We start from the raw sequence: 11,758 nt of genomic DNA, 5'->3' as shown, positions 1-11,758 counted from the left end.
AACTCTGTCCTCCTCGAACAAATAGGGAGAAGAGGTTCTGATAGCACAAAGAGCTCTGAGAATAAAATATATGTGATTTCTGAAGGAATAATGTGTTAGTGGTCATGGCTATGAACCAACACGAAATATACGAAGTGTTTTTTATTTTTCACTGACAAATACAAGCCACAGCACTTCTCCAGCCCCTAGCGCATCTTACAAGCCGCCCCTTCCTGTAAGGCTACGTGCTGCGTCACTGCGTTTCTACACGTTAGTCGTCGTGACGCCACAGTCTTGCGAGAAACGAGACTTGTGATGTCGGGAGAAGCTGTCCTGCTGGAGTCTAAGCGCTGGGTATTATCGGGTTTGCGGGGCGTTGAAGCAGCTTTCCGGGACTGCGGACTGAGTTAAGAAAAGAGGGACTGTTGGGCGGTGTGATAGACTTGCCTTACATTAGCGACTCACTCGCCTAGCGGCTAACCCGGCCCTGTATGCATCTGCCTTAGCTTGTGTGTTTAGTAAGTCACCCACTCGCCATTCATTGCTAGCTCATGGGTTCATTTGTGCTGTCCCTGCAGTAGTACGTAGGCTGTCTATCTGCACTCACCCTTCATTTATAATGAAAAATAGTAATCATGGGCAACCTGTTGTCCCAGTCCAATGACCATATTGGATAATTGCTTTCATAATTCTACGTGCACTTGACCAATAAACATTGTAAATAATAACCCACTGATTTCCTGGAGAAAAGTTGTGGGAAAGGCAAAAAAAAAAGTTAATATTTTTTGAAAAGTAAATAGTAGCGATTCTAATAGGGCAGGCAATTAGCCCAATTGAGGTGATGAGTAAAGGCCCCATATACAGGCTGATAAAAGCTGCTTATTGGCCCGTGTGTGGGGCCATCTGACGGGCTTTCCTGATCGATGTCTGGCCAAAAGTCGGGCAGATCTAGATCCGGGTGGTCCTGTGATCCGACTGCCCATATCGGATCCATTATGATCCGATCGCTGGGCCCTAGGGCCCACGATCGGATCAGCCCAATATCGCTCACTTCTATGTGGGCATATTGGGTAGAGATCCCCTTGTTTGGCGACACCACCAAACGAGAGGATCTCTACATCTATGGCCACCTTTAGTAATGTTTGAGGAAAGGAAGAAAGAGTATGGTAGGCAGATAAAACTAGTTTACTTCAATATGCTGGGTATGCCTTTAGAATAGCTGCTGGCTTAAGCACTTTAGAGTGAGTTCCATAGACTTACTGCAAATCTTGAAGCATGCCTTGGATAACTGAAAAGTATATAATATGTGACTACAGAGTAGATTGTTTTACAATGTATTGTGGCTGAGATTGATGGAGATTCCAACCTAAAGTGATACTGACATGTTCCTAGAAAAATATCAGTGAAAAGAAGCTGCACGTGAAATATAGTCAGCTAAAAGCTCCCAAAAGTCTGGTAACGGCGACCCTCCGACACCATTAAATCATCTTGCTGAGTTGTTTCAGTCACGCTGGGCTGGGCTGGGGGCGATCCCTCCATAGGCTGGAGTCCTGTTTTCATTTGTAATTCGAGGGATCACCGCTCTCAGCCCACCATGAGTGAAACAACTTAGCAAGATGATTTAATGGTGTCGGAGGGTCGCCGTTACTAAGGTTCGCAGGGCTGGGGGGCAGCTTTTAGCTGTTTATATTTCACATGCAGCTTCTATTTACTGATACCGACACGTTCCAGTTTTTATTGTATCACTTTAATAATGTGGAGCACAAACTGTGACGTTGTGGAATTTTCTCCCAGAAGAATTTGGATGGTTTTTTAGCAAGTGAGAAAATACAGGGTTGCTGAAATTAACTGTAGTACAAAGTTGATCCAGGGATTGGTCCAATTTTTTATAGCGACCTACATTGTTTGGGGGGTATAGTTTTCCTTTAAACCTAAAAATAATAGATGTTCTCAGAGCAATCATTTTGAAGCGGTTCATTTATTTGATGATTTTATTTGCTTCATGGTTTTTTCCTTCTTTCAGCTAGGAGATATTTTTGTGTTGGAGCCATGGAGATGTCATCATATTATACCAAACTACTTGGGGAATTAAATGAACAGAGGAAGAGGGATTTCTTCTGTGACTGCAGCATAATTGTAGAGGGCCGAATTTTCAAAGCCCACAGGAATGTTTTGTTTGCGAACAGTGGTTATTTTCGAGCCATGCTAGTTCACTATATTCAGGACAGCGGGAGACACAGCACAGCCTCTCTGGATATTGTCACATCAGAGGCATTCTCTACCATCCTGGACTTTCTTTATTCAGGCAAGCTGAACGTGTGTGGAGAAAATGTAATCGAAGTTATGAGTGCGGCTAGTTATCTGCAGATGACAGATGTGGTCAACTTCTGTAAAGCCTATATCCACTCTTCATTAGACATATGCCGGAAGATTGAGAAGGAAAGTTCCTTTGGACAGGCAGACAGTGGCAGTGATGGCATAAATAGTGGAAGAGAAGCAGAGCTGGGGGCCTCACCTGAGAAAGAAAATGACAGTGACTGCCAGAAAGATCCACCCGGTGGCGACTGCAGTAGTTGCAACTCTATAGAGCTGATGGTAAAACATCACCCAACCGACGGCTCCAATGAAAGTAAAAGTTCCAACAAAGCAGTAGAACCAAAAGAGGAATTTGACTCTGATGTTGTGGAGGTGTCAGAGGGTGTACAAACCTACCATATTCCTACAGGACTGGAACAGGGAGAGGAAGGTCTGCATTCTGCATCTGGGGTTGATATAGCATGCAATAACTATCACATGAAGCAATTTCTTGAGGCTCTTTTGAGAAATAGTTCTTCCCAGAGGAAGGATGATGCAGTGCATCATTTTCCACGGGACTTTGAATCTCGTCAAGAAGATACTGGTGTCCCAATGAGCTCTATGATGGATATTCAAGGTGACTGTTTTGGGGAAGACACAGGTAATGGACCATAAGAGGGTTTTTGTATTATATAAAGCTGTATTTTTCATACCCTATAATGCAGGCAGAAGAGTTATTATCCAGAACACTTTGATTCTGGGGATTTCCAGACACAAGGTGTTTTTGTAAGTTATGGATCACAAGTCTACTGAAAAACTTGAAAAATTAAATAAACCCAATACAAATGTTTTTGCCACCAATACCAATTTATACAGCTTGGTTAGAAACAAGCACAATTTACTGGTTTATAATAGATAACAAGAAATAATTCTTAGAAAATAGAATTATTTGTGTAAAATGCTTTATGGATATCGTGTTTCCAAATAAGAGAGATCCCTTAAAATTCAGCAGAGCTGGGGGAGATAATACAAGATAAAATTGTGCACTTAAACCCATTCAAAAAGAGGCAGCTTCAGAAAGCAAAGCATATGTTTTCCCTTGGCAATTTACATTATTGCCAGTGAGAAAGCATTTCAGTATATTTGTCACTTGTGATAGAGCAGATTTATCCCATGTGCCATAATCCAAAATAGTGAAAATTTTAATTTGGAAAATATAGATTTGTGGTTATAGCTGCGAATTTCTTAAATCACAAAAAAGCTACAAACTTATATACAAATATATGCCCTTTAGTGTTTTGCAGGATCATTAATGCACCCAGTTTGCTCTGAGGAATTGTATACGCATGCTTTGTTGACTTGTGTTTAACCTGGAATTACCTCCATTCTGGATATGGCAGTAATTCCAGGGTTCCCCTGGCAGGTCACATCAGTAGCCATTACTAACTTGTGTGCGATGCCCACTCTGCTAATGTTGCTTGCATCACACTGTTGATGCAGAAATTATGCTGGAATTCTGGGTGAAAAACACTGCATTGTGGGGAAAGAATGATGAACCGCATTTAAAAAGTGCACTTTGCATCATGCGTTGCATTATAAATTAATCATTTGGTTGGTTCACATAGTGCATAATGAAATAGCAACTGGCATAGAAATGCACTACTGGGTTGTGATCCAACTAGTTGAAGTGGCTGCATTTCAACTTATCTCAATCATTAAAGGAAAAGGAAAGGCTGACTTTACTTGGAGCTGCCAAAAGTTAGGCACCCGCAAGTGATTGTGTATACTCACCTCACACCCCGGGCCGGTGCTCCTATCAGCAGAAAACTGCACCAACATTGGGGTTCTTCCAGTGAGCATCACGGAGTGATCGGCTTCCAGCTTCTTCTTTCTTTGCACGGGTGAGCATGTGCAGTAGCGTGTAAAAGCCCAACTTTAACAAAGAAGACGGCTATACTGCGGACACGCCTGCCCCGGGATATTTGAAGAAAGAGGGAAGCCAGTCTGCTCTGTGGTACTCACTGGAAGAAACCCCAGACCGGTGCAGTTTTCTCCTGATAGGAGCACCGGCCCAGGGTGTGAGGTGAGTACATATAATCACTTGGGCGTGCCTAACTTTTGGCAATCCCAATTAAAATGCAGACTTGAACCATGAAGACTTTAATTCTTTGGAAACTACAACGAAACCTCGATTTTAAGTACCCTGATTTTAAGTTCTCCTGCATTTTACAATTTTTATTTGTGGTCCCACCAATTTATAATGCATTTCAGTGGGTACATTAACCTGATTTTAAGTAATGTTTTCCTGGATTTTACATAACAATTTTGTCCTGATCTACCCAAAAATTTCTGTTTGTGAATGTTATTAGTCAAATAAAGAGGTTTAAAATATAACAATCACTTATTGCTTTAGGTTGTGTATGTGACTGACAGAGAGGCCTTGCACATGCCCCACATAGTGTAACATTGATGCTGCAATGTTTAACCCTTGTTATTAACACAGTAAATATTGTATCTCAAAGTCAAACTGACTCGTGCTTATATCCTTGAAGAAAAAGTTGTGTTAACAAATTTCCATGATTTTACATAATTTTTCCTGGTCCGCTGAAAAACATAAAATGGGGGTTGCACACTCATGTGTTCTTCTTACCTTTTCTTAAAGGGGATGTCCTAGTTGTTCCTATCAAGCTGCACAAGTGTCCATTCTGTCCATACACAGCCAAGCAGAAAGGGATCCTGAAACGCCACATCCGTTCTCACACTGGTGAGCGGCCTTATCCCTGTGACGTTTGTCGGAAAAGATTTACCCGACAGGAGCACCTGAGAAGCCATGCACTGACTGTGAGTATATGCAGCTGACTAAAGGAAATCCGTTCTTAACTAGGCTTTTTATTCATACAATCAACTAAATTACTGTACCCTGCATTTATTAGCATTAGTTCTTATGATTGTAGAACTTTAAGGGATACTGTCATCACAAGTATTCTCTGGTTGAATTACACTAAAATAAACTTGAAAACTCAAATATTTAAATTAGAATTTTCAATTCGACCTTTGATAAATTTGCCCCATAGTGCTCACATTATGATATTACACACACTCATGGCCGTATTTATATTAAGGCACCCAGCGGCCTGTGCCTAGGGCAGCAGGTTTTTGGGGTGGCCCTCAGGTGCCTATAAATGTATTTTTTAAATTAAAAAAAAATAATAATTGCCCGGCCTTTTCCACGAATTTCCATAGGTAAAAGGGTGAAAGAGCTGGGGGGGTGAAGCATAGAGGGCCGGCTGGTTGCCGGAAGTGACGTCACCGCCACGGCCATGTAGGGGCGTGTTTACGTTCGGTTCCGAGGACAGCATCGGACCTAAATACAGTCCTGCACACTTATTATTTTGCATGTGCCAAATTGGTAGGAGAGTGGTTGGGTAAGGGGAGCCATGTCTAGGGTAGCACCTGAGATAAATCTGGTGCTGTCCTTAATCACTGGTGCAAAGAGCTGTGCTGCATTTTCCATTCAATGACACAGGAAACAATTCCAGTCCTAGACATTAACTTGAAGTTCCATAATTTGAATGAAAACACTTGGCCTAAGGCTTTGTGCCGTTATGGTTATGAAAACCCCTCTCATCTGTGATTTCTAATATCCTTAAAGGGATAATGTTATGGGAAAAATGTTTTTCAAAATTCTGCACTGAAATCCATTTCTCAAAAGAGCAAACAGATTTCTTTATATTTAATTTTGAAATCTGACATGGGACTGGACATATTGTCGGTTTCCCAGCTGCCCCCAGTCATGTGACTTGTGTTCTGATAAATTTCAGACACTCTTTACTGCTGTACTGCAAGTTGGAGTGATATCACCCCCTCCCCCCCACAGCAGCCTAACAACAGAACAATGGGAAGGTAATCAATTGAAAGTATAGTTGGTGGAACAGACCAAGGTAGACGCAGAGCTTTGGTGCAAAAAAATCCTTTTATTGACACAACATGTTTCGAGCAAAAATGCCCTTTGTCAAGTGCTCGAAACATTTTTGCTCGAAACATGTTGTGTCAATAAAAGGATTTTTTTGCAGCAAAGCTCTGCGTCTACCTTGGTCTGTTCCACCAACTATACTTTCAATTGATTGCCAGTACCAAGGACGAGGTACAGGAACTGACCACAAAGGTTATAAAAATTGAGGGGAGAAATACCACATCCAGTGGAAACAAAGAAGCTTCCAACAATGGGAAGGTAACCAGATTACAGCTCCCTAACACAACAACAGTGGCCTGGTAGATATAAGAATAGCACTTAATAGTAGAATCCAGGTCCCACTAAGACACATTCAGTTACATCGAGTAGAAAAAACAACAACCTACCAGAAAGCCGTTACATCCTAAAGTGCTGAAAAGCACATGACCAGGCAAAATGACCTGAGATGGCTGCCTACACACCAATATTACAACCAAAAAAAATACACTTGCTGGTTCACAAATGAAATTTTATATTGTAGAGTGAATTATTTGCAGTGTAATTTAGAAATAAAAACTACATCATAAAAATCATGAATCTCTTTAAAATTTGTCACCTGTTATTCAGAGTGCTTGAGACCTAGGGTTTTCTGGATAAGGGATTTTCCATAATTGAGACCACTTTACCTTAATTCTACTAAAAAAAAATTGAAACAATAAACCAAATAGGATTGTTTTGCCTTTAATACGGATTAATTACTGTATAGCTTAGCTGGTATCAAGTACAATGCACATTATTACAGAGAAAAAGAAAATCAGTTTTAATTATTTGAATTATTTGAATCAAATTAAGTCTATGGGAGACGGCCATGCCGAAATTTGGAACTTTCTGGATAATGGGTTTCCAGATAATGGATCCCATACCTGTACATTATTCCCTATATAAACACAAGATCCATGAATAGCCTGTAAAATATATCCTTGATGCTTAAAAAGTGTCACCAGTTGTTATCATGCCGTAGTAAATTCACTTGTGTCCCATGACTTTTGCGTTTTAGAGAAAATTATACTGTCACATAGATTCATAGTAGATTATAGTCCTTCATATTTAAACATTTGCTCAAGTTATTTAATAATTCAATTTTTTTAGTCTAGCAGAGATGGCATTTTTACAGAAACATGCACAGAAGGGAATGGAAACATTACTATGGCCATTTCCATTAGCTGGCTTTCTAGATCAAATCATCTGCATGTTGTAGTCTTTTTTTCCTTTTTAAAAATAGAGACTACAGTGTAGTCCCCATGCTATAGAAACAGCGTTACCCTACTCAGTCAAACAGTAGGAATTTTATTCTTAAGGAATTGTTGGAAATCGCAATTTTGAGCTTGCAGTTGCCAAAATGCTGTGTGTTTGGTTGTATATCATAGGAAATTGAAAAAAACACCCCCAGATTTTAAGATGGGAGAGTATATAGACAGAGCTTTTCTGAAATGAGTCATGAGGTTGGGTAGAGAGATGAGGAGACACTTTAAAGGACCAGTAACATCAAAATTCTTTCTAAATTATATAGAATTAATTGTATAGAATGAAATAAAAACACAAAGACAAATTAAACTTTAAAATAGCAAAGCCTTTATTAAGAAATAACTTACAGAAACTCCGCTTCCTGTACTCTACAGAAAAGGCGATGATGATCCATTGTGCAATGCTCGATTTCTTCTCCCATATTCTACTGACAGTGTGTGGAAAGCGATGTCGGCGGGCTCCCCATTAGCTTCCAGGTGTAGCGAATCTACAATGTGCCTATGCCCTGTGGCCTGTACAGACTGAAGAGGCTCACACAGCGTGAACATATTTTATTTGCAGGCGCTCCTGACAGTTTCGGCAGTCACAGGTGTAAGGTGCATCGCTTGTGTATTTGGGCAGGCTGAGTCCCTGGGAGCCAAAGGATGAGCACGCTGTCCTCTTTGCAGCGCTCTCAGGTTTGATCCATAGTTGCGCCCGTTAGCTTGGAATCCAGAGAAGGAAGGCGCAGCACTGGAGATGGGATCCAGCCAGGAGCGCGCCGCTGTCTGCCCAATTGCAGAGTCTTCAAAAATCTGCCTGGCAGCTGTCTCCTCCTGCCCCAGATCTCAGCTGCTCCAACCCAGTGTGTCCGTCCTTATTTCCAGCACGAGACCTGCCTCGCATGTTTAGCTACATGCAGCGTGTAGGAAATAAGAACACACTGGGTTGGAGCTGCTGAGATCTGGGGCAGGAGGACACACAGACAGCTGCCGGGCAGATTTTTGAAGACTCTGCCATTTGAAACTGCTTCTTGCACTTGTGGTTGAAGCCCATCGGGCAGACAGCGGCAGATACACGGTACACTCCTGGCTGGATCCCATCTCCAGTGCTGCGCCTTCCTTCTCTGGATTCCAAGCTAACGGGCGCAACTACGGGATCAAACCTGAGAGCGCTGCAAAGAGGACAGAGTGCTCATCCTTTGGCCCAGAGAGACTCAGCCTGCCCGAATACACAAGCGATGCACCTTACACCTGTGACTGCCGAAACTGTCAGGAGCGCCTGCAAATGAAATATGTTCACGCTATTGGCGCAGTGTGGGAGGCCTCTTCCGATTGTACAGGCCACAGGTACATTGTAGATTCGCTACCTCCTCCTGCGCTGGACACCTGGAAGCTAATGGGGAGCCCGCCGACATTGCCTTCCACACACTGTCAGTAGAATATGGGAGAAGAAATTGAGCGATGCACAATGGATCGTCGTCACCCTGTCGCCTTTTCTGTAGAGGACAGGAAGCAGAGTTTCTGTAAGTTATTTCTTAATAAAGGCTTTGCTATTTTAAAGTTTAATTTGTATTGGTGTTTTTATTTTGTTCTATACTAATTAATTTTTAAAAACATTTTTTTGAGTACTGGTCCTTTAAAGTGCAATCATTTGCGTTTTTGGTGTAAACCCTTGATAAGCATGCACATGTACAGGCACATTGGTATAAAGATCACAAGAATGTATTTTCCATGGGATAGAGAGTAAACTATGAAGTATATATTACTGTGTGCGCTGCATTTTCTGTGGGACAGTCCAGATTTGACAACTCAGCCCGGAGCGCCAGGTTTCTTAGTGAAATATCACAAGTTTCTCTTTGAATCTCCTGCACTGATGCCAGGAAACATACAAAGTCTCTGAAACGTAATTAAAATAAGAGTCTTTTTAGCAGAGAGACCAGAACACTGAGAAGCTGCACTTTTGATACATTTGTAACAATTTAAGATAAGCAGGTTTCTTGGGGCTTAAAGGGCGATTTCTGCTTCATTAGCAAAACTGTTATAACACATAAAACATGGCCCTAAAACTCCCAGAAATGTGTTCAAACTTTCATAACCTGCCAAATTTTGTAAAATGGACATGGTAATTAGGGGTGTGTCTATAAAAAGGCGTGGTAAAATGTTGCTGCACTACACTCATCTAATATTTTTGTTTCTCTTTACATTTTTCAAATGTTGGAAGGTATGCTACTGTACCTTTGCAGCCCCTATTAAATGAAAAATGAAAGTTTTTAAAGTAATGAAAATATAATGTACTATTGCCCTGCACTGGTAAAACTATGTAGTATTTGCTTCACAACTATAGTTTATATAAACAAAGCTGCTGTGTAGCCATGGGGGCAGCCATTCAAAGCTGAAAGAGGAGAAAAGGAACAGGATACACAGCAGATAACAGATAAACTCTGTAGTATACAATGGGGTCTTCAGAACTCACACCAACTTATTCCCATGCAATATTTGGTGTCATGGGAACCCTTTAGTTGTAGATAGCAAATAACTAGGCAGCCCTGCGATCACTGTGCTCACCTTAAAGGGGTGGTTCAACTTTAAGGTAACTTTTATTATGTTATAGAACGGCCAATTCTAAGTAACTTTTCAATTGGTTTTCATTATTTGTTTTTTATAGTTTTATATTTATTTGCCTTTTTCTTCTGACTCTTTGGAGCTTTCAAATGGGCATCACTGACTCCCTTCTAAAAAACAAATGCTCTGTAAGGCTACAAATGTATTGTTATTGTTACTTTTTATTTCTTGTCTTTCTATTCTATAACTGGAGAGCTGCTGAATAAAAAGCTAAATAACTCAAAAACCACAAATAATAAAAGATGAAAGTAAATTGTCTCAGCATATCACTCTCTACGCCATACTAAAAGTTATCTCAAAGGTGAACAACCCCTCATGCTGCTCCTCAATATTGTCCCTTTAAAATTGCATTTAGTGTCAAAACTGCTAACTCCCCAACATGTACATTTTCCAGGGAATGACCTACCAATTTCATAGCTCACTAATAATGTTATGTGATCACTAGCATAGTCTATTGTCACTGGTGATGTGGTGAAACAAATAAGGCCCTTGGAATATTCCAAAACACTTTCCACTGAAATCCATGGGAAGTGTTTAGGAGTCTTACTGCATGGGTGATATTTATGGGTCCAAGATCATCTGTGGTGCTTTCTAAACAACTTTGCTTTGCAATTAGAGATGTCGCGAACTGTTCGCCGGCGAACTGTTCGCCGGCGAACTTGTTCGCGCGAACATCGGGTGTTCGCGCTCGCCGGAAGTTCGCGAACGTCGCGCGACGTTCGCCATTTTGGGTTCGCCATTGTTGGCGCTTTTTTTTGCCCTCTCACCCCAGACCAGCAGGTACATGGCAGCCAATCAGGAAGCTCTCCCCTGGACACTCCCCTTCCCTATAAAAACCGAAGCCCTGGCAGCGTTTTTTCACTCTGCCTGTGTGTGCTGAAGAGATAGTGTAGGGAGAGAGCTGCTGCCTGTTAGTGATTTCAGGGACAGTTGAAAGTTTGGCTGGCTAGTAATCGTTTTGATACTGCTCTGTTATTGGAGGGACAGAAGTCTGCAGGGGTTTGAGGGACATTTTAGCTTAGGTAGCTTTGCTGGCTAGTAATCTACCTTCTACTGCAGGCTCTGTATGTAGCTGCAGTGGGCAGCTGTCTGCTTCTGATCTCATCTGCTGACTGCTGCAATAACAGTAGTCCTTGTAAGGACTGCTTTTATTTATTTTTTGTTGTTTTACTACTACTACTACTACTACTACTATAAAGAGCCCAGTGCTATTAGTCTAGCAGTGTTGGGAGTGGGACTGGTGTGCTAATCTGCTGCTCCTAGTAGTTCAGCAGCACCAACTTTAATTTTTTTTTTTAATATTCATTTTTTTTTATTTTACTTTTTTTATTTTACTACCGCTGTAGTAGTGTATAAGTTGACCTTTTAGGCATTATTTGCCCTGTAGGCATTATTTGCACACTGTTTTCTTCAACCCGCCATCGAGCTGTGTGACCTTGTTCACATTCTGTCTAAATATCCATAATATTACCGTCTCCAGAAAAAACACCGGAGTCACTTTTTCAAGGCCATATATTATTTTAGTAATCGTATCCACGCTGTAGTATGTATTCGTTGCCTTGTAAGGCGTTATTTGCACCTGTTTTCTTAACCGCATTCGGCGTGTGACCTTTTCATCTCTCCG

The 11,758-nt window shown here is 41.3% G+C and overlaps 1 protein-coding gene across 3 annotated transcripts; it reads left to right on the top strand.

The window, feature by feature from the left end:
* Window positions 1-277: 277 nt before the first annotated feature.
* Window positions 278-5,235, top strand: LOC121400592 (zinc finger and BTB domain-containing protein 8B-like). Of its 3 annotated transcripts, none has more exons than XM_041583975.1 (3): window positions 278-385; window positions 2,003-2,935; window positions 4,937-5,235. In XM_041583975.1, the coding sequence occupies exons 1-3, from the start codon at window positions 295-297 to the stop codon at window positions 5,131-5,133; spliced, it is 1,221 nt and encodes a 406-aa protein (XP_041439909.1). In that variant the 5' UTR covers window positions 278-294; the 3' UTR covers window positions 5,134-5,235. The 3 variants fall into 3 exon arrangements, with proteins under 3 accessions (XP_041439909.1, XP_041439910.1, XP_041439911.1); XM_041583976.1 differs by having other exon boundaries at window positions 280-497; window positions 4,937-5,226; XM_041583977.1 differs by having other exon boundaries at window positions 284-333; window positions 4,937-5,234.
* The last annotated feature ends 6,523 nt before the right edge of the window (window positions 5,236-11,758 follow it).

The sequence above is a fragment of the Xenopus laevis genome, chromosome 2S (assembly GCF_017654675.1).
Source record: "Xenopus laevis strain J_2021 chromosome 2S, Xenopus_laevis_v10.1, whole genome shotgun sequence".
Lineage (NCBI taxonomy): Eukaryota > Metazoa > Chordata > Amphibia > Anura > Pipidae > Xenopus > Xenopus laevis.
The sequence above is the reverse complement of the archived record's forward strand: the minus strand, read 5'-3'. Positions and strand labels throughout refer to the sequence as shown.

What these genes read in the sequence shown, in the direction of transcription:
- LOC121400592 (XM_041583975.1), top strand. Translation starts at nt 295, where the DNA reads ATGTCGGGAGAAGCTGTCCTGCTGGAGTCTAAGCGCTGGGTATTATCG. An exon ending in TTTCCGGGACTGCGGACTGA is followed by an intron (nt 386 to 2,002) that starts GTTAAGAAAAGA and finishes TCCTTCTTTCAG; the next exon opens with CTAGGAGATATTTTTGTGTT. An exon ending in CTGTTTTGGGGAAGACACAG is followed by an intron (nt 2,936 to 4,936) that starts GTAATGGACCAT and finishes CTTTTCTTAAAG; the next exon opens with GGGATGTCCTAGTTGTTCCT.